This window comes from Prionailurus viverrinus, chromosome E2 (genome assembly GCF_022837055.1).
Source record: "Prionailurus viverrinus isolate Anna chromosome E2, UM_Priviv_1.0, whole genome shotgun sequence".
In the NCBI taxonomy this organism is placed as follows: Eukaryota; Metazoa; Chordata; class Mammalia; order Carnivora; family Felidae; genus Prionailurus; species Prionailurus viverrinus.
In genome coordinates, this window is record NC_062575.1 from 39,750,438 (window position 1) to 39,777,142 (window position 26,705).

Genomic DNA, 26,705 nt, shown 5'->3' on the forward strand with positions numbered 1-26,705 from the left:
ACGGACAGATCACCAGTAGCCTCCCGGCGGGACCTCGTGTCCTGAGCCCCCCGCGCAGCGCCCCCCGCCGGAGCCGCGCCGGGCAAGCCGGCGAGGGAGCTGGGCTGATTGGCGGCCGCCGGCGGCCGGGGGAGGGGGCGCCGCGCGGGGCCATGGCAGGCTCGGAGGCGTCCTAGCCCGAGCTGGAGCCGGATCCGAGTCCACGCTGCCACCACCGCCGCCTCTCCGCGCCCGGGCCCCCGCCGCCGCCGCGCCCCCCGCGGGAGATGGAACAGCGGAACCGGCTCGGCGCCCTCGGATACCTGCCGCCGCTGCTGCTGCACGCCCTGCTGCTCTTCGTGGCCGACGGTGAGCGCGGGAACTTTGCTGCCGCGGGGGGCTCAGGGGATCCTTGCTGGGGCCGCCAGAGCCAGCCTGTCCCGGTCGCCAAGGAGCAGGAGGAAGAAGAGAAGGGGACGGCTTCACGGTCTCCAACAATCCCGGTGTTCAGCCCGGGCCCTGAGGGGCAGGGGGAGGAGAGCAGCAAAGGGTCGCCGCAGCTGCGGCGCTCGAGCCGGGGTCATTCGGAGCCGGACCCGTGCTCGGGCTGCGGAGAGGCGGCTCGCGGGGAGCGGGAGTCGGCGCGCCCCAGCCTGGCTCCGGCAGTGCGGCTGGGCGCCGGGTAGAAGCGTAAGCCGCCCCTGCTGCCCCGCCCGATCCTGAGGGAAGCAGCCTGCAGCGGTAGCTGGTCTCTGCTAGGGCCCGGCAGCCGCTCGACCGAACTTTGCTAACGCCTGGGCCACGCTTGTGGCTTGGGGGTGGCAAGCACAAGGCCGGCGAGCCGGGGACGCACCGTCTCGCTTAGGGTTGCCCCAGGCCCCCGCCCCACAGCTGGTCACGCCTCTCTCTTCCCCCGCCCCCAGCTACATTTACCGAAGTCCCCAAAGATGTGACAGTACGGGAGGGAGACGACATCGAAATGCCCTGCGCGTTCCGGGCTAGCGGAGCCACCTCGTATTCGCTGGAGATTCAGTGGTGGTACCTCAAGGAGCCGCCCCGGGAGCTGCTGCACGAGCTGGCGCTCAGCGTGCCTGGCGCCCGGAGCAAGGTAACCCGCCGCCCACGCGGCGCCGGCGCTCTCTCGGCTCAGGCCGGGGCGGCTGGGGTAATCCTGGCAGAAAAGGCAGGGCGCGCACTGGTGGAGCAGCCCATCTCCCACCTTCCCCATCCCCACAGCATCTTCAACAGCAGCAATCGTTACCCACAAATCCTGGTAATCCTTCTCCTTTCCCTTAAAACCTCCCGAACTGCAGCCTGCCGCTAAAAAGCGACACCTCATCCAGTTCGACTGCTCTTGCTTGCTGGCTGCGGGCACCGGAGTCAGATGGGTGCTGGGTCCTGAAGGAAGACCACTTGGTAGGGCCAGGCTTTCCCGGCCCTCTGCTACTCCGAGGTCCCGGGGGCACAGGGCCAAGGAGTTAAGCTCCTCTTGGCTGGGTTCCAGAGGCCCGCAGTGCACCTCAGGATCGGAGGGAAGGCTCCCACTGTCAGTAGGCCTCTTAAACCAGTCTCTTACGTACACTCGAACACACACACACATACACACAGCTTCCCTCTACCCAAGGTCCCACCCAGAGTTACTGCTCACGTCTCCCTCTGCGTCCCGTCCAGATACACCGGCCCCTCCATCCAGCTTTCCACGGGGTTTAGGGAAACACTGCAGGGAATGAGGATGCTCCAGGGAGGGTGATGAGCCTTTCTTCCCACCCTGCTGGCAATCCAGCCTTTCCTCTTTGGCCGGCAGGTGTGCTAGGGCAGCCCCTCCTAGGACAGGCACCATGCTTCCTTCAGGGTAAAACTCCAGGAGATCCTGATGTCCTTCGTGCCCTCAGCCCCGGCCACTTCCCGAGCGGTTTCGAATCCTAGCCCGCCCGCAGAGAGTCCCCTTGCCGGAGGCGTATCTGAGTTCCCCGGAGCCTGAAGGCCGAGAGCCTAATGTGTCTCTCTCCCTCTTTGCATTTTAGGTAACAAATAAGGATGCAACTAAAATCAGCGTAAGTGTGGAGCCCAGCACGGGCCGCGGGAGACCCCTTCTGGCCGCTTCGCGCCCCACATCTCCCTCCCTTTTAGAAAGGCTCAGCGGCCGCCGCGGTGTAGGGCCTTACTCGCAGCCCTGCACAGTCGGCTGCTTGGCAGGTCGGGGGGCCATCTGTCGCCGCTAGCGGAATCGGGTTCGCTTTTGTGTAAATCAAGGGTCCCAGGCCTGAATCTCCTTTCTCCGTTCGGCGCTCACCTGTAAAACTCTCCTTCAGCCGGCCGGCGCGTTCAGGCCCCTGCGCATCCGCTTGCCTCTGTTCTGCTGGCATGTCTCCCAGCAACTGGAGCGCGCTGCTCCTTGCGCTAGCAGCGACCTGTGTGCTCCGACTGTGGGCCCACCCCTCCTCCACACACATACACACACCCAGAGCCCAGGTGGCGCCTTCCGCCGCAGCCCTCTCCTCTGCCTGGGGTCCGGGTCCCATGCCCGGCGCAGTGGGCTCGTTGTGGAAGAAGGTGTGGGGCGGGGGTTGGCGGCGCTGAGAGACGCTGGGGTCGCGGGGCTCAGGAGGAGATGCGTCTACGCTTCCCCAGCTGGAGCGTGGAAGTATCGGGGCCTGGAGACCACCAGGGCCTCATAGAGCTCTAAGTTCCGGGGTGAGGGCCCCAGAGCGGTTGCTTGCCCACGTCTCCTCCAGGACGCGGGGGAGGAGAGCTTGGTCGGGAGCTTCAGGCTGCCGCGCTGAAAAGCAGACTGCGAAGTAGCAAAGCTCTGGGGACCCAACAGCAACCTCAGCGTCGCCTCCTTGGGAGGGCGGAAGGTTAGCTGTAAAGCGCTGGAGGGGCGGGGGGGCAAGTTTTTATGTGTAGTCTGAGAGCAGAGTGGCTGTCCTTCCTGCACTACCCAGGCCCTCCGAAATCCAGAGTAAAGGAATGTTGGTGTGAGTAGATGTGGAGGGCTGGGCTTAAGGCCGTGCAGCAAAGAGGGTGGTTAGCCACAGGAGGCCGAGCCTGAGACTTCTCCAAGATGCAGGAGGGAGGAAGGATGGGTAGGTTCTGCAGCTCTGAAGGTCAGAAGCATAGTTTGGCAGGAGGATGCAACGTGATGAATTCGGTTAAGATGATGGGGACACGATGCAATGGGTAGGGCCATCCAAGATCCAATCAGGATTGGGAGCCCCAGGCCACTGGGGAGCCACGGAATGAAAGGAAAACCAGGTCGCGACAGGCAAACCTGCGTCCAGAGGTGTTGGGGTGCTGTGGCATGGGGGCGCAATGGCAGAGCTGGGCGCAGGTGCACTTCGCCGGCAGGGAGAGCGCGTCGCGGACCTGTCCATCCCGGCCTTCTGACACCAGCCCCTGCTGTCTTGCAGACCGTGCGCGTCCAGGGCAATGACATCTCGCACAGGCTGCGGTTGTCGGCCGTGCGGCGGCAGGACGAAGGCGTGTACGAATGCCGCGTGTCCGACTACAGCGACGACGACACGCAGGAGCACAAGGCCCAGGCGCTGCTGCGCGTGCTCTCGCGCTTCGCGCCGCCCAACATGCAGGCCGCCGAGGCCGTGTCCCACATTCAGAGCAGCGGTCCGCGTCGCCACGGCCCCGCCAGCGCTGCCAACTCCAACAACTTGGGTGCCACCGGCGCCGCAGGCCGAGCCACCTCCGACCCTGGCCACGGCGACAAAAGCCCGCCTCCGGGGGGTCCTCCTGCTGCCCCAGGTCCTGGAGTCCCAGAGGCGGCCGCTGCCTCCGCGGCCCACGCAGCCGCCACCACTGTCGCGGCTGCGGCCGCTGCTTCGTCAGCGTCACCGCCACCGGGCCAGGCGGTCCTTCTGCGCCAGAGGCACGGCTCAGGTAAGACCGTGTGCAGAGAGGGGGGCGTGCTCGAACGGGGGCTGCGGGGACAGGGTCCTGAGTGGCTCTGGCCAGAGAGGCAGCCCTGCTCTGGCACTTGGGTTTGCCTAGTGGTGGTAGTTCATGTGGGTGCGTGCGCCTGGGGCAAGTTTTCTGCAGCCTCCCTTGGGTTCTCTTCTTGTTGTTTCCTGTTTATTGCTGGTTCTTCGAAGCTTTCAAGACTTGTATTTACGAAGGGGGGAGGGGCGGCCTTCCCCCAAATTCTGGGTAAGAGTAGGCAAGCGGCTCCAGTGTGAGGACCCCTCTCATGATGAGTTTGGAGAACTAGACCTTTTTCTCCTGGGGTCCTTAGAGTCTAGAGGGTGGGGCGCTAGCATCCAGAGTGGAAGGAGGTGGTTACCACTCAGGCATGGTGCGTCTGGATGCTGATTGACTGATAGAACAGACAGAATTTGTCCAAGGCTGTGTGGTTGGGCCTGGCTGAGTAGCCTCTGCTCTCTTTGGTTAAGTCCAGAATGGTCCTAGGCACAGGCTGTGCTGTAAATAGTCCCCTTTGGGCCCTCTTGGGGGATGGGGAAGTAAGGATAGAGCTTTGTCATTGCTAGGAGAGCACCCACATGTTAAAGCCTGCTTTCCTAGGGAGCCAAAAGGGCTGGGGGAGATGGAAGGTGGGCAGGCAGAGGGGAGTCAGAGAACAGGAAAACGTACTGACTGCCAGCGCAGGCAGCTCTGGGGAAGAGTGTGTATAATTTTTGGAAGATTGAGAAAATAGCCACTGAAATAACTTTGGTAGGGGTTAATTCTCTCAGAGAAAAGCTGCTGTAGAGACTGGCAAGGCAGGTTTTTAAGGCCCAGGACTAGAAGTGGTATATATTACCTTCACCCTCACCTTTTGGCCAGAACTAAGCCACTTGGTGCCCCATAGATGCAAGGTTAGCTTAGGAGCTGTTTTTGACCTCCTCTCTCCTGGGTAGAAGGAGAGCATAAATCCTGGGGGGACTTAGCCATCTCTGTTTAGCACACAGTAAGTGTGCTGGAAAAGTAGTTATTGACTTGCAATTGGCTTAGTTGCATGATTAAAAAAAAAAAAAAGCACCTCTGCTGCACTCTTATGGGATGTTCTACAGACCATGAGTGGAGTGGCAAAGCAAAGAATTTGGAAGGCAGAAGCCCAGATGTGAGTTGTGCTTCCACGGCTTACTAGCTGTATGACTTAAGCAAGTGGCTTAACATGTCTGAACATATTTCTTCATCTGTAAAATAGAATGGTATTCCCTGATCTCAGAGGGAGCTCAGTATGGAGATTTCTATGTAAATGTTTGTTGTCATCACCTTGGTAATTACCTGCTCTGGCCAGAGAGGAGGGGATGGGGGAGATAAGGCTGAGTGGTTGGCAGTTGGAGGCCAAGCTGCTGAGGGCCTTGAATGCCCAGCAGATCCAACAGAGACTTTGGTCAAGGCTTTGGTCAAGGAAGGATTATATGAAAGAGATCTTTGAGAATAAACTTGGTAGTGCTCACAAAAGGTGTTAATGAGACCAAGGCTGTGAGCTCATTCCTGCTTGAATCTCCCTTTCCGCCTGGCCAGAACCTTGACACCTTGAGCAGAACCAAGGCTGATCCAACTATGCTCTGCATTGCTAGTCAAATATTCAGTCTCTGGGCTGGCCACAAGGGGGCTCTAGGGCAACTCATCCCAACAGGGAACCTGTCTGTGGAGGGTGGCACAGATAGTAAGTACCCTTCTTTCTGGGAGATCTGGGGGTCCTCACATCAGTTCAGTTCTGATGGCACAGTGTCCAGGACCTCCCAGAAGGTGGGGCCTTGGGCATCTGCCAGTCACAGGGCAGTATTTGAATGCCCACCCAGATCAGGGCAGCAGCCCAGGCTGGAGTTCCTCTGCCCTCCCATGGAGTGGCTTGTAGTGTGCATTTCCCTCCAAAAAGCACAGCCAGCTGGGCTCCCATCAGGGCAGGGAGGGCTCCCATCAGGCCCTGGCAGGGAAGTGCCACCAGGATGGGGGTATGGTGGCCCCTAAGGTCTCTGTCACCCCAAAACTGTTGCCAGCTCCTGAATAGGCCAGGAACCACATAGACACATCTCAGAAAGAACCCCAAGTTTCTTTCCAACTCCCATTCAGAAGGCCAGAAGGTGGGCCTTCTGCCAGAAGACCAGAAAGCCTACATCTTCCTGTCTCCAGGTGAAGGTCTTGGGAGAGTCGCAGTACAGTGGGCACCCCTGGAGATATGCGCATGGAGAAATGGGTTAGCTGACTTCTAACCCACAAACATACCTGAATTACCTTGATCCCAAGGAGGGACCCATGCTGTCTTAAATGTCCCATCCTGCCCACCACCCGAAGCCACCCAAGCTGGGGCTGTCGATGGGGCAAAGTCTGAAGACTATCTTTTGGCGGCAGGCATTAATAACCTTTCTGCAAGGCTGTGTTGTTGAGCCGTGTGTAGTCCTGCTGAGCCTCCCTGGGGTGCAGCAGGCCAGCCAATCACCCAGAGCTGCCAGCAGCATGAGCTGGAGAGGGAGCTTGAGACAGCGACCTCAGGCTTGGCCTTCCCTGCTCAGTTCTTAGCAGCCTAGAGGGCAGGGGACCAGGCACGACCACTGCCACCTGGTTCACAAGCAAGGTGATAGACTGTTGACAGAGTCTATCAGTCAGGGTGCTTGGCTAAGCAAATGGCACATTCAAACAGGGTTATGGGGGAGAGGCGATGAAAGTAGTGTTTGAAGGTGTGGACAGGGTTAGGACAGCCAGAGAAGGGTGAGTGCCAGTCCCCAGGGCTAGTGGCAGTGGGAGCCATTAGCACCTCTAATGGCAAAGGGGGAGTGATTAGTATAACCCAGAGGGGCACGCCAGATGGAGTGACCTGCCTGACAGGAGCTGTGGCCTTGGTACAATGGCCCAGCAAGGACCTCAGCTTCCTCCTGCCCTCCAGTTCCTGTCAAGGCCTCCTACTGGCCAAACCCTCCTAAGAGCAGAGGCAAGGGTGCTGGCTGATGCAGCCTATATGGACCAGTGCCCAGAGGCTCAGAGCAGAGTGGAGAAAGGTGGATTGGGGGGGGGGGGGAGGAACAGAGGGAATAACCTGACTCTCAGAGAGTGGAAGATAGGTTTCACCCTAGCTCCAAGACAAACCCAAAGGTCATCCCAGGCCGGGTCAAGTGGTCACTCTGGCTGTTTCAGAATGGCAGCCTCAGTGGTGGTCCCAATCCACCTCCCCAGACGGTCACCAGTTAAGTGATTACTCCTGGAAGAAAGTCAGAAGAAGTCCCAGACAGTACTGTGGTACTCTGTTATTCAAGCAAGCTACTTTGGTGATGCCAGAGAAGGGGTGGGGTCGGGGGGGGGGGGTACTGACCTGAATCCCTCACCCTTCAGCTTCTGCACAGCCAGGCCAGGAAACCCTTCCTGTGCCCCACTTGCACCCAACACAGCCAAATACATATTTGTACTAAAAGTTTATGTGCAAAAACTCATTCATTTCACGTCTCATTTGTCAAGAGACGTTTTGATATTTGTGCTTAAAAATAACATGGGCTGGATTAGCACAGCAGAGCTGGCACAGGAGACCAGGCCCCTTCCTAGCCACGTTCTCATAAATCTGGCTCCTGATTAATCTGAACACTGACCTATTTTATATGAACACTTTGTTGCTGATTGCCATTTCTAGAAAAAAAAGAGAGGGAGAGAGAAAGAGAGAAAACAAAACAGAGTACCTTCCAGACAAACCCTTCTAATCCGGAAAGGCACCACAGTGAAGCTAAGTGTGGCCTCAGAAGAATACAGTTAGCAACTGAATGGCTTGCATGTTGGCAAGAGGATCCCCTCTGCAAGGACCTGGGGCTCAGATCTTGTGGCATGTGAACGTCTAATTAGCCTCAAGGCTCCAGCTCCAGGGAGAGGTGCCCTGGCCCCTACAGAGAACCGGCTGATGTGGCAAACTCCTGCCTGGTGCCCACACGGAGAACTGGCTCTCAATATTTCATTTCCTAATGAGAGAAAGACAGCCAAGGCCATGGGTGTGCTGGCTTTAAAGAGGCTCTTACTGCTGGGAGCCATCAAGGGGAGCATCCTTGGGTGTCTCCATGGCAACCGTAAACCATGACTGAAGGGGGCTGTGGACAAGGTGAAGGCATTCACTCTCAACCTATGCCCCCGTGGCTGACAAAGCTGGCGGAAATGGTGCCGGCATGACCTGGGACAATCTCCACGGAGCTGGGAAAGTCTCCAACTAGGCCAGCAGGGCCAGGCGGCAGTCACCCAGTGTTCCCATCTCTCTGGACCCACGAGGACCCAAAAACAATTGGCTTAAATAAACAATCCACTCTTCCCTCAAGCTCCGATGTGACACGAGGATCATAATTAAAGAGAAAATAAATCTGGCACAATTTGTCCCAGAGAAGAGAGGGAGAGGCTCCCTGGGCATCCTGAAAGAGAAAATTAAAGGATTTCATAAAGAAAATGGCTGAGCCTCACAGCTGGCGAGAGATGCCTGCATCATCCCTGACAGCAGCAAATGTGTGTGATTATTGGCTGCATGGCGTCCTCTCCCTCATCAGCCTGTCATGTGATTGCCATGAGTGGGAACTGGCAAGGCCAGCCATGGGCCCAGCTCAAGAGTGGCAAGGGCGCCCATGTATGTCCAGGACAAAGCTGTCTGTGTCAGTGGGAGTCCCAGGAGGGGCTAGCCCTACTCCAGCTAAGGCAATCAGAGGAGGCTTCCTGTAGACAGTGTGCGATTTCTGACTTGAAGGGGCACCTGGGACTTTGTCCTCCTGCTTAGGTCAGCCCTGCGGAAGCTTCTGGAGGCCTCACCTCCCTCCCTGTCCTGTACCACACAAATAGAGAAAGTCACACCAAATGGAATGGCATTTGTCCAGTCGTTAGCCAGCTCACTGCGTGGCCATTCTCTCCTCAGAAGAGAGACCCCAAATTGAGGATAAAATGGCTACACTGTGGATTTAATGGTGATAAATACTTACCTTTTACTGAGCACTGATTATGTGCCACACGCACATATCACAGGTTTCCCTCCTTTTTGCCATTCTCCATAACTCCTCCTGCCTCACTTCATCTCACAGTCCGTCCCCAGGGCCCAGACCCTTTCCCCAGCTGGGGTGGCAGCCCCCATGAGAAAAGCCGAGAGCCGGCCTTTCTAAATGTCACTGGGAGCCAAACCCACCACGGAGCTTCTCATTAAATACGCCAGGCGCACATTTTTAAAGCTCTGAATATTAAGGATTCCCCAAGCATCTGTGGGGATAAATGAGGTCAAGTGCTTTTGTAATACGATATTGATTAGTTCTGCCCCATGTGGACCAAGGCAAGGGCTTGGCTGTGGTCTAAACCCCTGAGCTTTATGGGAGAAGGCAGCTTGGTTTTAGCACATCTTTGCAGCACAGGAGAAAAAAAAGTATTATCTTTTCTATTCCCCCATGCTTTGCTGACTATCACCAGGCATCTCTCAGAAACTCATACCCGAAGCGTGAGAAGCTTCCCTTTGTCTTATGTAAGGGCTGCAGGAAAGTTTAAGACGACCAGCAAACAGGCCCAGCACCTGTAACTGCTGATCCCTACCTGTTCTTAAAGGGTGACAAACCTCCTTCCCTGGGGTGGGGCTTCTGGGAAAATTAACTTGCTTGTCAGTGGCTTTGGTGCTCTTGGGGAAGGTGTACTATAAATACTAAGATAACTAATCCAATTTGTCCTGCTCTGGGCTCAGGCTAGCTGCTATTGTGCAGTGAGTCATGGAAGTGGCCACTGGAGGGGCTCAGCAGCAGCCCCTCAGTGGCCGGTGAGACCTGTACCCTCCATGAGATGGCCCTTGAGATGCAGGTCTTGTGAAGTCCTTGTGTTGGCAATCCCAGGGGAGGCTGTTTCTAGAAATTATTGGTTGTTCTGTTCTGCATTACCACCCCCCTGGGCTGAAACATCAAAGCTACTTTGGACTGGCTTCTGGTGTTTATGGTTCAAGTGGAATGTTGAGGGGAGGGCAGAGCTCTGTCTATACAAAATAGAGCCAAAGTGGACATTACAAAAGCTTTCTCCCCACGTATAATCCACTCACACTTAGCTACCCCTGGGGGCTCTGTTCTGTCCAGCTCAGAAGTGACCACCTTGCCAGAAGGGCTGCCATGGGGAAGAGACCACTGGTGTCTGTGGAGGCCACCTGTACACAGGGCACCTCCTGAGTGCACCTGCTGGACACCCAGTGCCCATTAAGGGATGAGCCCAGGGGGAGGGGCCTGGATGAGGTCAGTTCTCTCAGGAGCAACCTAAGAGACAGGTTATGGTGGAAGAGACAAAGCATAAACCCAAAAGAGGTTGAGAACAATTCAGGAGGAAGTTATCCTCACCACCTTTTCCAGACATTTCTTTCTTCCTCCTGACATTTCAAATGCTCCTCACTGTTCAGCTAGCTGGTTCATAATTAAGCCAGGGTTGGGTGACATAACATTCTCCCTACTTCTGGGCCCTATAGAGCTCTGACAGCCCAGATATCAAAGTATGTGCCTTATCCTTCTTAACCTTTGTAAGTCCTGTGCTTCCCATTCTCTGCATGAGTCCAACCACTTGCATTCAAATCCTGATCCATGCACCCCACATGTGATTTCTGTATCTGTTCTCATCTGGATGGCACCCATACCCATAACAGAGAACAAGTGACAGCATCAGAGGAGATAATCCACAGAAAGAGTTGAGCTTCAGGAGACCTAGCACCTAGAAAATGCTCAATAGATGTTGGTTCTTGTTCTCTGCATTATTTGCAAGAATGGAATTGACTGTCCAGGATCATTTCATGGTGCTTCTATCTGAGACCTCACTCCGAGACATTTCTCCCTCTGCACATTCTGTGAGCATCATGGAGCTAAAGGTGATGGAAGGAAGCTGATGAGCTAGCTTCAGAACAGAGAGTGCCTTCAGATTGCAAATGGCTCAGCAGGTTGCTATTTTTGTCCTTCTCTCTCTGTGCCACTTCAAAGGGGGAGGGTAGGAAATGGGGAGGATGCCACGTCCTCGTCCTTGCCTGGCTGTGGCTATTTTCCATGAGTTCGGAGCTCCTTGGTGAGCAAGGACAGGTTCATCATGGCTTCTCACGTCCAGCCCCGAAGTTACACCACCACATTTGCACACCTGCCTGTAGGCCTCACTGTGCACCTGTGTTATGCCTGGTCTTGCTTCATTGTTCTATAGGTTGTTGGCAGCAGGGAGGCCATTGTGATGGGAAGAGGGGGGCCCTTTAGTGGCTAGAAAGCCAAGTTCTGAGGAGAGGCTGGTGTTTGCAGCACAGGACGAGAGCCTCTCCACAGGAGAAGGAAACAGAAGGAACAACCCCCTCAGTGTCAGTCAACTAGCCAAAGAGCCTCCAAACCAGGCCTGGGCTGGAGAGGAGGTGCCCCATGTCCTCCTCACTGGGACTCTTACCAGTAGAGGTAGAGGAGATTTTGTGGGCAAGCCCAGTGCCTCACAGGGATGGGCCTATGAAGTGATGGGGACTGGGGCCACTGTCATAGGCTTGGGCATGCCTGGGCTCTTCCATGCGAGTGCTTGCATTTGTTTTTCCTATTCATGCCCTACCCAAATGCCCTCCCGGTGGCTCACAGTGCCTGCTGCCTGCCAACAAAGGGGTACTCAAGGATCAGTGAGGAGAAGGTAGGACAAAGACCACCAGAAGGAGGTGCTGGGAGCATAGCAGGCTGCTTGCAGGGCCAGAAGACCAGGACCGCTCCTGGCCTGCCCCACGTGAGCCTGCCTCCCACCAGCACAGGGAGCCTACACAGGCTCACCAGAAAGGAGGCCCACTCACTCTTACTGGCTGTCGCCAGAGACAGAGAGCCCCTCACTCTGCTGATCCCTGCCCCCCTGCCATCAGCTCTCCTCAGGAAGATGTCAGTTTTCCTTAAGCCAGGAAAGCCCAGCTGCAACATTAGTCCCCTTATAGCAACTTTTATTACAATTGATTCTCATACAAATGCCACTTGGCCCAGATGAAGGATCTTTAATAAACCTGGGGGAGGGAGAGCTGACATCATGTCATGGCTCATTCTGAGCTAGGATGGGGGTTCTTGGCCAACTATATCTGGTATGGCCAGAGCCAAGGGGCAGGGGTCTTCCCAGAGCATTAGGTAGACTCAGCCCCCACCTCAAGAAGAAGCTCACAGTCTCACCATGGCAGTCAGAATAAGCAAGAAGTGCTCTGAGAATGAATTCAGGGCTTAGCTGGGGCACAAGAAGGACTCAGAAAAGGTGGCACCAGTGGAGATCACTTCACAAAAGGGAGGAAGGCTTTGCTGACCCTGCAGCCAAAGGAGTCTCATCCACCCTGAGTACCCAGAAGGGCTCCACTGCTGTCTCAGGGCCCCCAACATTTCCTTCCCTGTCATGGAGTCAGTGCCTAGCTGATTACCCCATCCAGACTGATGCCCCGGGGAGACAGGCCCAGTTCCTTCTCATATCTGTATCCTCCCTACTCCATGTTCATTGGGCCTGGCACTAGTTCATTCATTCATTCATTCAACAAATGTCAAATTGGGCATCTTTTATGTGCAGGAACTAGGTATGGATGACACAATGTGAATAAGACCTACAAGGTCCTCAGAGTCTGATAGAAGGAGAAACAGACACTGATCAAATAGTCACATGGCAAGTGGAAATTTATACCCATGGCTGGTTACTCTAAAGGAGAGACCCATGGGTCTCTAAGGAGCTAAGAATAGGGGGACTTGACTCAGTCAGGGAAGGGTCCTTGAGGGAGTGACACTTGAGCCATAATCTGAAAGATGGTTAAGAGTAAAGAGAGAGTGTAAAGGGAGTGGGTAGAGCCTTTGGGGAAGAGGGGGTGGCATGTGCAAAGATCCTGTGGCAGGAGGGAGCAGGGGAGTACAAAGGCCTGACAAAAAGTTACTATGGTTGGGGCAGCAAAGCAAGAAAAGGAACAGAGGGAAATTTATTTTTTTAATGCCTTAAGCAAGATTTTATTTTTTATATGAAATTTATTGTCAAATTGGTTTCCATACAACACCCAGTACTCATCCCAACAGGTGCCCTTCTCAATGCCCATCACCCACTTTCCCCTCCCCCCACCCCCCATTGACCCTCAGTTTAATCTCAGTATTTAAGAGTCTCTTATGGTTTGCCTCCTTCCCTCTCTGTAACTTTTTTTTTCTCCCTTCCCCTCCCTCCTGGTCTTCTGTTGGGTTTCTCAGGATCCACATATGAGTGAAAACATATGGTATCTGTCTTTCTCTGCCTGACTTATTTCACTTAGCATAACACTCTCCAGTTCCATCCACGTTGCTGCAAAAGGCCATATTTCATTCTTTCTCATTGCCAAGTAGTATTCCATTGTATATATAAACCACATCTTTATCCATTCATCAGTTGATGGACATTTAGGTTCTTTCCATAATTTGGCTATTGTTGAAAGTGCTGCTATAAACATCGGGGTACAACTGCCCCTATGCATCAGCATTTCTGTATTCCTTGGGTAAATTCTTAGCAGTGCTATTGCTGGGTCATAGGGTAGATCTATTTTTAATTTTTTTGAGAAACCTCCACACTGTTTTCCAGAGCAGCTGCACCAGTTTGCATTCCCACCAACAGTGCAAGAAGGTTGGGAAATTTAAGTAAAGAGTAGTTCAGAGCTCAAACTCCATAAGGCCTTATGATAGAGATGGGAGCTTTGGCTTTGTCCTAAGGCAACAGCATGGGGAACAAGTGGGTGGCGAGGCATGATGTTTTTGGAACTGATATTCTGGCTGCAGTGTGAAGATTACAGAAGTGGGGACAGAGTAGATGTGAAGAAACCACTGTAGAGGCAGTGATCCTGCTAAGAGATGACAGGTTTTGGACTACCTGTTTGGATAGATAGGTGGATAGGTAGATAAACAAGTAGCTGGTGTCTGAGTTAAGGAAAAGATGTGAATGGATGGATGAGAGTGTAGGGGATGAGTGGAAGGAAGGATGAGTGAACATGTGGATGGGTGGATGGAGGGAAGGACACGTGGACATGTGGATGAATGGATGGAAGGATTTATAGATGTGAGAATGGATAGAAGAATGAGTAGATGGGATGTATAGAAGGATGAGTGGAAATATGGATGGATGGAAGGATGAGTGGAGGTTTGGGTGGGTGGATGGAAGGATGACCGGATGTAAGATTGGATGTAAGGATGAGTGGAGGTGTGGGTGGATGGAGGGATCAGTGGATGGATGAATGGATAGGTGGGTGGGTGGGTGGATGGATGGATGGATGGATGGATGGAAGGATGAGTGGATGGGTGGGTCGATGGAAGGATGGAAGGATGGGTGGATGAGTGGAGGTGTGGATGGAGGGATCAGTGGGTGGATGAATGGATGGATGGATGGGTAGGTGGATGAGTGGGTGGATGGGTAGATGGAAGGGTGAATGAGGTGTGGATGGGTGGGAGGAAGAATGTGAATGGGTGAGTGAATGGGTGAGTGGGGGGATGGAAGGAAGAGTGGATACGTGGTTGAAACAGGAATGGGAAGATGGGCCCACGTGGGAGACAAGTTGGGTATTACAGGATGAATGGGCTTGGGGCTGCAGACATGCCCAGTGTTGGCATTCCCCACATGTTACACTGCATACTCAGTCCATATCTTCTAGGATAGAGGCCACAGGGAGAAAGGTCCCAGGTGGTGGCATGGCACAAACTGACTAGGCCCAGAATTCCATGCCAGCCCTTGCTTCTCTCTGCAGTCCCCAGACCATAGTAAGATGGGTGGGGTGAGTAGACACAGCTAGTCCCCAGCCTGCTCCAGCTCCCCCAACACCTCAGCCTTTACAAGGCACCAGCATCACTCCCAGTGAAGGACATGAGCAGGGGCCTTTCCATATGCTGAACTCTGGTTACTCTGGTGAATGCAGCCTGACCAAGACTTGCTAAATATTGTCCATGTAAAAGTTAACGTGGATACATTTTTTCAAGCATCTAAAAAATCAAATCTCCAGGTGAGCAGATGAATAACTGTATTCGCATTAAAGACTAATGTAACAAAAAATACACAAGGCAATAATTCATAATGCATGCTAGTCTACAGAGTCATATTTTAATGCGTGACATATCCTGGGCAGCTCCTCTGTGCTAATTTTATTTAATGAGCACATGTTCTAGAATTTTCAGAGCACTATCCCTGGGCAATTAAAATGTGTTAACCTTTTCAGTTAAATTGTGTTCTGAAGAAAAGTCCTCAGCATGAAACAGAAAGAAATATCTAGACACCATGGAGGCAGAGCCTAGAGGAAAGGATTGCTATTGTGTCCCAGCCGTGCCAGACTCAGGGGCCTCCAGGCTTTCCTCCCTGGCCCTCAGGCTCCTGTCTGTCACTCCTCCTCATCTTGGCCAGGCCCACCTCCATGGAGCAGGGGGAGAAGGCTGAGGCAAGGACCCACACACTGAACAGCCTTCACTGAACCAGCATTGAGTGAGTACCCAACATTTGCGTGAGCCAGGGGATGTGAGGCAGACTCTGTGTCAAGGGACATGAAGGCTATGGAGGGGACATGAGGGATTTAAAAAGGGCAGGATGCCCCCAAAGAGGGGCAGGGTCCACTCATTTGAAGCCCATCCCCTATCTGTGTAATGGGCACACTAGTACCCCAGCATCCACAGGTCTGTGAGTTTCAGACCTGAGCCTCTGGTGAATGGTTCCCAAACGGTGTTCCTTGGAACCCTGAGCCCCAGCCCTACCCCCAGCTTCAAACAGAGCTGTTCTGTTTTTCTAATGGTTTGAAATATCAGGCTTCCATGCAGCAATTAGCTTAAAATGGGGGTTCTACTGCTTTAGGAGATTTGAAAGCAACTGATATAGTCCAAATATATATATATATATATATATATACATATATATATATGTAATATGTAAGTATATAAATTATATAGAGTATACAAATTATGTGTGTGTGTGTGTGTGTGTGTGTGTGAGTATGCCACCTTTTAAGAAAATAATTTGAAGTGGCTTTCAAAGCTGCATGTGACCTAATAGAACAGAAATTTTTTAATGAAGAAATCGGAATACAGGGAAAATGAATGTGAAATGGTGAAACTAGTTTGAGGAAAAGTTGGACAAAGAGATGTGTGCACACAGTCTCGGGCAGTTGAAAGGTCAGATCAGGGTGATAGCGATGGGCCCCCAGCACCAGCTTGTATTTGAAGATGAAAAATGAGATTCCAAGCATGAAGCATCTGGTGGATGTCTGGTGCATCGTGGCTGCTTAGACTAGCTGGGGACACCAAAGAAGGACTCCCATTCATTCATTTGACGAATATTTTATGTGTGGGATGCGCACAGGGTGGTGGGAGAGAGGAGTCAAAAGGTAGACCTTCCGTGGCCACCAAACATAGCTGGGAAGGATCAGAACTTGCTGTAAAGCCCATAGGATGCAGGGAGCCTCCAGCTGGAGTCTGGGGGATGCAGTGTCTGAGGGAGGCCTGGGGGTGCAGAGGAGGCAGACAGGTGACACGGGGTGAGCAGCACGGATGATGGTGGGGCTGTAAGGGAGGGGTGAAGTTGCAAGGTGGTCTGGGGTGGGGCCAGGAGTTAGGTCTTCAACCTGGGATGGAGCCCCTGGGGGATTGGGGGGCATCGTGTGTTTGCACGTGACGTGTTTTTGTGTTTGCAAAGGGCACTGTGGCCTCTTTCTGGGTAGGGACATGTCTGTTTAGAGCTAGTGGATGTGGGTCAAGAACGTGGCCCTGTCAGGAGAGAGCTGATGTGAAGGGAGGGTAAAAGGACCAGCAAAGGTGGGCCAGGGCGGAGAAGTGCACAGAGTGAGAACTGTTTTGGAAGCCACCTTGTAAGTGGCTCTGGGCTGGGCTGGCAGGGAAGGGTGGGTTGGCTGTGGGCAGCCAGAGGAGACAGGATAGGGCTGACTAGTGAAGTGGACAGCATGAGTGGCTTCCATGCAGCACCCCAGTGTATTGGGGCTGGGGGCATCTGAAGCATCATGGAAGCAGGGGAGGCAGAAATGACCCTGGGTTGAGGTCAGGAAGAGCCTCGAGCAGGCTAAGGAATCTAGGTTCGATTCACAGGTACCAGGGAGTCACTGCAGATTAACTCCTGTATCTGTACTGCCTACTAGCTGTGCAACTTTAGGGAAGCCACTTAACCTCTCTGGGTCTCGCCTGTGAGAGGGGAGTGGCTTCTACCTCCTAAGTCCACTGAGAGGGTGAAGGGAGAGAATTTTCTCAGCACTGAGAACCCAGAATCATGTGCCTGTTAGCATCCTGCAGGCTCAGAGCTCAGACAATCTGGATGGGCAGTGGGGGATCCCCCTGAGACCTGGACCCAGCAGCACTGAGAGAGGCCCCCCATCACCCCCGCATGGGGAGAACCTTGATGCTTACTGTGGTCTGGGCTACCTCTAGCCCTACCAATGCCAGCCTCCTGACCACACAGAAAGACCTGTTTACCATTTTCATTAAGCGACACCATTAAAGGATCATTTGAGGCAAGATCTAATTTCAAAAGAAATAGAAGCTGGAAAGGCGTTCACAACAAAGTTGGCTGCATTAAAAAGCTATTACGAAGGTTAAAATACAGAAAAACATCTCATCCCCCCTGAGGTCTCCCTTGGAAGCAGCCTAGGGCTGGGGTCAAGCCGAGGCATCGGGGAAAGGGTCCGGCTCTTTGGTCCCGAGAGGTGGCGTATGTGGTGGGTAGGTGTGTGGACGGCAGCCACACTGTCTGAGTGCAAGTCCGGGCTCTGCCGTTTCTCTTAGTGCGGCCTTGGTAGGGCCAGGTTTAGCAAATAAAAATATAGGACCCCCAGTTCAATTTGCATTTCAGATAAACAAAAGGTAGCATTTTAGGTTAAGTAGGACCCGTGCAGTATTTGAGATATACATGTACTTAAAATTATCCATGGTTTACCTGAAATTCAAATTGAATTGGTGTCCTGTATTTTCTCTGGCAACCCTAGGCCTTGAGTACTTTGCTTCACATCTCTGGACCTCAGTTTCCTCACCTGTAGAGTAGGAATAAAAGAGTGACTCCTACAGTTATGAGGATTGTATTTGATGTAATATACCTGTGACAGTGCCTGTCTGAACAAGAGCTAGCCAGCTTTGCTGTAGTTATCCTGAAGCTGATCACCTCTATCTGCTTGAGCCTGGCTGGGTCTGCCCCCTGCCATGCACTCCCCACTGCTGGTCATCTGCTCCAACATCAGATCCATTCCCTGCTGGGGGTGGGGCTGCTTGCTGGGGGCAGAGGAGAGGAGGAGGTCTGAGGCCAGCCCTCTGGTGCTTGGGCTTCCAGAAAGGTGGAGGGGTAGGACATGTTGTAAGAAAGGCATTTATGGGAGTGGGGGGAGAAGGGGAGAAGACAAAGGGCCACATGAACAGCACAGACATTTGTCCCAAGCCCTCTGTGCCTAGGTGCTCAGGGAGGGCTTCCTGGAGGAGGTAGTGCTTGTTCCAGTCTTGAGGCAGAGGTCAGAACTAGACAAAGGACAAGGAGGTTCTGCAGGTGAGCCCAGAGTCTGTTGTAGGCACTCACCAGGAACAGTGGACTGGAGTGCAGGTCAGCTGGCCGGGCACAGCAAAGGTGAGGTTGTTTGGGAGTGTCACAGAGAAGTCCTAGCTGTGGCACTGAGCCGGAGGTTCTTTCTCCTGTGGGTAGAGGGGCCGCATCGAGGTTATGCACCTCAGGGAGAGTTCTTGGGTGTGTCTGAAGGAGGGGGGTGAGCAGTGGGTGTTGTGGAGACAAGAAGATGCTTTAGGAGGTCACTCGGGCCATGGCAAGGAAGAGAAGGCACAACAAGCAAGGCTAAAATGAGTGTCCCACACCTGCCTCTGCCCCCCTTCACCCCAGGGAGTGCCTAGGCTCCCCCCACTGCCTGGACACTTAGGCTACCAGAGGACAGCTTGTGTTCGAACCCAGGACCTGGGCAGGCCAGGCCAGCAGGGTGGATCAACACGGGACCAAGGGACCCACATCCCATCTGCTCTCCTACATCTCTTCATCCACACTCAGCTCTCCTTCCAAACGTCTCTGTTTCCTTTAAAGCCCAACGGCACTGGTTGCGCCTAGTTTTTGCCCTAGTTACCAGCACACATTAATTTTATGGCAGAAATTAATTCTGTCCAATTCTGTTAGTGCCCGGTTATTCCTTGCTGACTCCCTTTGAATAAATATCCATGAAGAGGCTTTAATTAAAACGTCAACAAGGGAAGCAGCCTCCTTGCAAGGCAGCATCTTCCCGCTCAGCTGTGGCCGGGCTGCCCGGGCTGCTCGCCACGGCATCCAGGGGAGGTAGAGAACCACAGGGAGGTGGGCGCAGCGGCCATGGGAAAGCCAGAAGCGTCAGAGCAGGGAGAGCCAGCTTCACACAGTACTGTACGAACCAAGACGGGACACTGGCCAGGCCTCCTGGATGCTACAGCAGAGGCTCAGAGGCTGCAAACTCAGGCCCCACCGAGCCCCAGGCAGTGTGGTGGAGAGGAATGAGACTGGCTGGACAAAGGAAGCCCCAACTGTTTGAGGGCCAAGAAGGGAACTAGCAGCCACCCTGGGTCCATTTGGGGTCAGGACCAAGCAAGGAGCAGCAGATTCCTGCTGGAAGAGGAGCCCGCTACTGGTCATGTATCTTGGAGGAAACCATGCCCAGGGTTACCTGAATCTGTGCTTTCAGGTAAAAGTCTCTGAGTTTTACATGTTGGATTATAATTTATAATTTTTTTAAGTTTTTGTTTATTTATTTTGAGAGAGAGAGCAAGAGGGTAGGGGCAGAAAGATAGGGAGAGAGAGAATCCCAAGCAGGCTCCACACTGTCAGCACAGAGCCTGATGCGGGGATCAAACTCACAAACCGTGAGATCATGACCTGAGCTGAAATCAAGAGTTGGACACTTAACCCACTGAGCCACCCAGGTGCCCCTATAATTCATAATTTTTATTTTAAAAAAATTTTAACGTCTATTATTTTTGAAAGAGAGAAATAGAGCTTGAGCAGGGGAGGGGCAGAGAGAGATGGAGACACAGAATCCAAAGCAGGCTCCAGGCTCCGAGCTGTCAGCACAGAACCCAATGCGGGGCTTGAGCCCATGAAGGGAGATCTGAGCCCATGAGATCATGATCTGAGCCGAAGTCTGACGCTTAACTGATTGGGCCACCCAAGCGCCCCAATTTGTAATGTTTGAAACTGTGTGTGCCAAGTCAGACCCCTCTGCAGACAAGACTGGGCCTCCAGTGGCCATTTTCCTTTCCTCCCCTTTTCCTTGCTGTTGCCCCTGGGCTCTGCAGGAGATGGTGATTTGTAGCCAGTGAGGCAGGGCTGGAGAAGGGGGTAGGGTGAAGAAGAGGGAGAGGCCAGCCCCCAGAAGTGTCCCCGACCCTGCCCTCAGCTCTGGCCTGGTGCTTCCAGATCACGGGCATCTCCACCATGGCCAGGGTGACTCCTACATGCCCTCTCTGCTTGACTCCACAAACCCCTCTAAACCCAGAAAGAAGCCTCTTGCACCCTGGCACTGGGTTGCTCTAAGAGGGTGTCCTCTCCTTCGACTGGGGGCTGGCCCTCTGCTGTGGGTCCAGGATGGGCAGGGCACTGATGGGAATGGGAGCGAGGGCCAGTCCAGACAGGCCTCCATCCCATGTCTAAGCGCATGTCCAAGGCCAGCCCATGAAGGTTGCTGCCTCTTGGGGCCAGCCGTCTTCTCTCACTTTGAGGCAGAGCAAAAGGGCAAAGGCCCAGCACTGAGCATTGGCCTTGACAGGGGTCTTGTCCAGGGCACTCACTTGACTTCCTACCTTTTCTAGCCTAGAAGCCTATATTTAAGAGATGTGTTGTGACAGCATGAAATGCAGAATATTCATGTGGCCTTGCTCTGTGTGACATGGAGGGGACTGTCCCCAAGATCCCCATCACAGTCCTTATGTCAGGATACCCATGCTTACTGGTGGGATGGCTCTGTCCAGAGAGACTGGACTAGTTCTCTGGCTGCTGTAGTCAGCTTCTGAATGTTCTAGTGCAATGCTGGACGGGGAAAGGCCAGGCATCACGCTGTGGCCAGAGTGAACCTCCAACTTAGCCCAGGATCTGTTTCTGGAGGTAGAGCTAGGCCTCCAATGTATCTGAATTTTATTTACTCTTTACAAACTTGAACCAAATTTTAGTTTTCAAGCTATAGCATAAACAAACACAAAAACAGCCCCTGAACAACCCTGGACTCTGAGGGGCACTGTTTGCAAAGCTCTGACCCAGGCAACCCCTCCAGTACAGCAAGCACATTGTCAGCAGGCCCCTAGCTCCCTCCTGCCCGCGGCCAGCATGACAGGGGCTACAGACCACAGCAGGGCAGACGTCACCCCCGAAGCCAGGGAACCATCTGTGACCCTGGGAAGGACAAGCAGGGCACATGGAGGGAGGACAGTGGCTTCCCTGGCTAGTGTCCCCACTGGTCAGCTGGGGAGCGGCTCACCATGCTCCTGATGCCCACAGAGCGGGGGCGGTCCCCTCAGTGCACCCACGCCTGTGGGAGTCTGAGACAGAGTGGGAGTGGGCAGCTGCTTCCCCTGCAGGCACTGTCCCACCAGGAACCTGACTCATGGGCTTAGCCTCCAGCCAGTGCAGGCAAGGGTCCCAGAGAATGACCCAAGCAAAACCTCCTCCTTCACTTTTATCACCAGGCCTCAAAGCTTCTGTGTTGTTCTCTGACAGGGCTTTTGGCATTCTGCCATTGCTGTGTAAATGGAAAAGTGGGATTTCCCAGTCAGAAGCAGCTTGGCTGGTGCCTTTGCGGTGCCCATGGGGGCTGAGTGCCCCCACTGTTTTCTTTGGGAGCCTCTTAAATGGCTCCAGCAGGTGTCTTATCCTGTTCACCATTTCAATGATAAAAGCTAATATTCGCAGAGCCAAAGCAGCTTTGATTTCTTTAAGAATGATTAGCAAAATGATGATCCTTGTTAAATCAAAGAATGAATCAGCCACTATTCCATCAGAGGGCTTCCCTCACCTCTGATTTTCCAGCCTGATTTCAAGCAGCCTGATTTTCCAGCTTAATCATGACAAATAAACTTCTGCGTGTTCCAGTGCTATTCCTGGTGCTCTTAGGAGGGGAGGAAATAGATACAGAGACTGTTAGCATCCAGACACAGCAGCCTCATAGGAACAGAGCCATCCCCACACTGCAGAGGCCAAGATAGGAGCTCCTACCTCAGCTGAACCAAAGGCATCCTCCTGGCCCTGGAGGGTCCAGGTGAGCCCCAGGCAATAGAGGGAAGTCCTGCCTCACTCCAGGAAAGCAAAGACAGGGACTGAGGCAGCAGACACTGGGGGCAGTGAAGGGGGACCAGTAGCCATGTCCTCTTTCCTAAAAAGAGGAAAGCATTCCTCTTGAGGGAAGGACAACCCCCCATATTATATTTTCTCCAACGCTTTTCAGAGAAGAGTTATGTTACCCTTCTCAATTGTATCTATTTTCAGAGCAGCTGACTCTGTTTACGTAATTGTGTAACAGAGGACGCTCAAATTCGGTGGCTTTGGTATGACATGAGAACCATTTATTTAGCTCATGATCCTGTGGATCAGTCGGGAAACTCCCCTGCCAGTCTCTTGTGGACTCATTCCTGCTCATGTGGACAGCTGCCCTTTCAGCTGAGGGCTGATTGGGCTAGAGGGAGCCCAGCTGGGACGTGTCATGGCTTTTATCCTGCAGCAGGCTGGCCCAGTCTTGTTCATAGGCAGTGGGTTACAAGAGGCACAGAGGAAGGGCAAGCCTCAGTGGACAAGCACTTAAAAAAATTTTTTTTAATGTTTATTCATTTCTGAGAGACAGAGAGAGACAGAGCATAAGCGGGGAAGGGGCAGAGAGAGGGAGACACAGAATCCAAAGCGGGCTCCAGGCTCCAAGCTGTCAGCACAAAGCCCATCGCAGGGCTTGAACTCACCAACTGTGAGATCATGACCTGAGCGAAGTGAGACACTCACCGACTAAGCCACCCAGGCGCCCCTAGACAAGCACTTTTTTAAGGCTTGCTTACTTCACATTTGATAATATTCACTGGCCAAAGCAAGTCATGTGACCAAGCCCAGAATCTCGGAGGGGTGGGGGGGACGCACTCTCACAGGGTGTGGATGCTGGGATCTAAGAGGTGAGGGGGGAAGGAGATTGTGGCCATTTTTGCAATCTACCACTGTGATCTTGCTTGATCTGGACCCCAACCTGGAAAGACATGCCAAGCACGTGTTAATTTTACAGAGCCATGCATATGCGCATCCCCATTCTATAGAGTGGGTGGCACAATGCCCAGAGAGGTAAAGGGTGTTCCCCCAGGTCACACAGCTGGCTTGCTTGAAAGCCTCTCTCCCAGGTGCCAGCCTGCTGCCCCTGCCACCTCCCTTGGCCCCCTTTGTGGTGACGCTGGGCCAGGGAGTAGATGAGGTGCCACCCAGGAGCCAAACCCTGGCTGAGCCCCCACAGACATCCGCCAGCAGAGACACCACAGACTCTGGTGTCTGCCCTCCACAGGCTCTGGTCTCCAGGAGCCACCACTTCAGCCCCTGGCCCCTGCTGCTCCCACTCTGGCCCAAAACAGAGTGGCAGGCTGCTTATTTTAACCCGGGGTCTTTGGAAAGTCTTGTGCAATTTTAAAACTTTTCAATGTGAGTAGGTGATATTGTGACAGCGGGAAAGGCCAGTCAGCAGTCTCTGGAGGCAAATTAAAATGTCTCCTCACATCTCCTCTGTCCCCAGTTCCACAGGCAACACTTCCCTTGTCCAGCTCAAGAGCCCAATTGCCATTCGTCCTGCCCCCGTGTGTCTTGAGGCTCAGTGTTTTACTGCACATGGACATCTGCTTTCCAGGGCCTCGTGTGGCTGTTTCTATCCTGCCTGCACCTAGCTGCATGTTGGGTTTGCAGGAGCGTGAAGTTCTGAGCCAGGAGATCTGGAGGCCAATGGGCCCAGTCTGGGCACACAAGCCCTGTGTGGCCAGGAGGCAGCGTTCTGCCAGCAGCACCACTGGTTTCCGTGCACCTGAGCCCAGGCACCTGGCCATCCATCAACACACCCGTCACCACGTCCACCCTCATTCTTCCCAGTGATGTGTGGCAGTGACAGCAGCAGAGGAGGAGGACCCGAGTCTTGGGAGTGACGGCCACACCGTGGTCCTTTCCACGGATGGATGGCAAGGGGCAGAATGTCAGTTCCTGCCAGGCTGCAAGCAGGGCCAGGAGGGACAACTGTGTAAAAAATTAGTGTCTGAAGAGGAAGGTTAGCGCACCTGGATTTGTCCTGTCCTTGTGCTTCTCCACGGGGTCTCAGACCATGCATGGAAACAAGTAATGGTGGGTGAGATGTGCACTGCAGACGGCTCCCACCCCCTTTTCATTCAGATGTTTGAACCCGGCCTGTGTTTCCCAAAATGGGCACATAGAATCTTGGAGTCTCCAGCAGGAATGGCCCCTGGATCATTATCCTACCCCCTCCTTTCACAAAGGGACACTAAGGCCCAGGACACAGTTATTGCCAGAACAAGATGGATTTGGGATTGGGGGAAACACCTTAGATAGAAGATTAATGGCTCTTCCAACTGGAGAGAGGGGGAGGTCATGGATTCAGGCCCAGCCTGGTCAGGAAAGCCAGAAACCCGGCCTGCCTGGCTGCAGCTCCCGTGGGCAGATAAGCAGAGGCGGCCACGGCCTCTGTACCATCTGCTTGGCACAGGGAAGGGCCTCCTGCCTCTCTCCATCCAGGCACAGAGCTCCAGCCCAGCTGGCTGGCTGAAGTGAAGGGAGGAGAGAGGCCTCCAGATGGTACAAGTGAGCAGGGTAGGGCTAGAAACTGTTACATTAATGCAGTCTGACCCTAAGCAGGGTGGCAGTGACAGTGACATCATCCCCACGGTTTGGGTAGCACTTCTTCCCTGGCTCCTCTCAGGACCCCTGGAGCATCCCACCTTCCAGGGAAAAGCCTGTGATTCACGGGTAGGCTTTCCTCCAGTTGCACCGAAGGTCTTCCACTAGAAGCAGACCCCAATGACAGATGGGCAAGACACCAGGCAGGCAGCCCAGGGGAGGCAGGATGAAGGCACATGTTACAGTTCCAGTGGTGGGCCAGGGGCCCCAGTTAAGCAAATGGAAGTGACCTCACTAGAACAGTGCAAGGGTCACTCCTCCAAGAACCTAGGAACCAGGAACCCCTCACCTCCATCAACCAATGATTTCTGAGTTCCCCACTTTGACCCTAAGGTAGGCTAGACCAACAGTGCATGAAAACAAGACTCACAGAAACATCAGGATGCCTAAGACGGCATCTGTGAATACTAAACTGTGTAGTTCAGACAGGGGTTGGAAGGTTTGGAGTTGTGTGCAATCATGGAGTATCCTTGGAGGAGAGGGGAAGCTGGGCCTTTGATGCAGAAGGCACTTTCCAATATAGTTCTGGGGAGAGCAGGGGGGTGGTGGCTGGCATATTGTCTTCTTATTCAGCTCAAATAACAACTGGGACTTTAGAACTGCAATTGCGATCTAGCACACACAGCTTTAGGCCAGGGGTACCTGGTGTCTGACCACAGTAGGCTCCTAAAACGTGTGGTCTGTAAATAACAAACAGCAAAATGCTTCATCGTTGTGCAGAAGTGCCACTAGGCACCAGCTGAGTACTGAGGTCAAGATGTCCAAGTTGGAGGACGTCTCATTCTCCCGGGTTTGCCCGTGGCCGCTAGGTTCTCGTGAATCCGGCATTGACCGTGCCCATTTTCTCACCCCCTGCAGGCACTGGCCGTAGCTCCGCCACAGACCCGCTCTTGTCCCTGCTCCTGCTGGCTCTGCATAAGCTTCTTCGCCTGCTGGTGGGGCACTGACACACACAGCCATCCCCCCCGCACCTCAGCCCGCCCACACGGCCTGCCCAGACCCGGCGTGAGGCTCGCGTCACTAGATGGACACAGAGAGACTGAGAAGCATGACCAAGTCCATGTGGAAAATAAATCATATTTTTGGGGAAGTTACACAAATGTAGAACACCTAAAATAATGCATCTAGTTTCCAAATAAGATGGAATTTGGACCATGCGGTATGCATGGGATCAGTGAGTTCTCTACTTCAATGTATTTTTCTTTTCTAAACTTTTCCTCCAAGTGTTCATTTTGCACGAACTGTTGAGCAGTTATCTTTAGGATACTATGTAAAAATGTTGGGTCAAAGCCTTTCTGACAAAGCAAAATATTTTTAGTAGATTATTGTGTTTAGGGATTTTTTTATTTACTTTTTTTCTTTAGGGGCTTTCCTTTTTTTTATTAAAGTAAATTATTTCTTTTGAGACATTTTGATTAAAAAAAGATACATCTTATCATAATTAAAATTCACTGTCAATAATATTTATTTTTAAATAAAGATTGGAAACAAGGTCAGACACTTGTTTATAAACTGTATTGTATATTGCTGAATAACAGTTGAATAAAAAACAACTTTGAAATAACCTCTCTGCAGGCATGTATGAATGTTAAGCCCGGATGCCATGACCTCCTGTTCTTTGACGCCAGCTGCACCCTTGGCTGGATACAGCCCAGGCTGGAGGACAGCCCCGGGCACCTGGCCAAGGCCACACAGAGCAGACAGGAATGCTTTCCCAGCCTCCACTAGGGACAGGGGACCTCATGAAGCCAGAAGTCAGAGGAACCTCCAGCCTGGGTTTGCAAGGAAAGAAGGTCGCTGGGAAGGGGTGTGATATAAATCAAGAACCACTTTTTCCCTCTTGGTTTAAAGTAATTGTGCAGTGCATTTGCCCACGTGGAGATGACAATGACACAGCCAGGTATACTCACTGTTACTGGATTCACTGCTAGTTTGAGGAG

At 53.2% G+C, this 26,705-nt stretch overlaps 1 protein-coding gene across 2 annotated transcripts; it reads left to right on the forward strand.

Moving 5' to 3' along the window:
• The first annotated feature begins 266 nt into the window (after positions 1-266).
• On the forward strand, positions 267-25,712 carry VSTM2B (V-set and transmembrane domain containing 2B). 2 transcript variants are annotated; one of them, XM_047837010.1, is made up of 5 exons: positions 267-348; positions 903-1,087; positions 2,004-2,033; positions 3,390-3,870; positions 25,624-25,712. In XM_047837010.1, the coding sequence occupies exons 1-5, from the start codon at positions 267-269 to the stop codon at positions 25,710-25,712; spliced, it is 867 nt and encodes a 288-aa protein (XP_047692966.1). The 2 variants fall into 2 exon arrangements, with proteins under 2 accessions (XP_047692966.1, XP_047692967.1); XM_047837011.1 differs by lacking the exon at positions 2,004-2,033.
• Positions 25,713-26,705: the final 993 nt, after the last annotated feature.

Coding starts and splice junctions, on each gene's coding strand:
- VSTM2B (XM_047837010.1), top strand. CDS start 267: ATGGAACAGCGGAACCGGCTCGGCGCCCTCGGATACCTGCCGCCGCTG. Junction 349..902: donor GCTGCTCTTCGTGGCCGACG/GTGAGCGCGGGA, acceptor CCCCGCCCCCAG/CTACATTTACCGAAGTCCCC. Junction 3,871..25,623: donor GCGCCAGAGGCACGGCTCAG/GTAAGACCGTGT, acceptor CACCCCCTGCAG/GCACTGGCCGTAGCTCCGCC.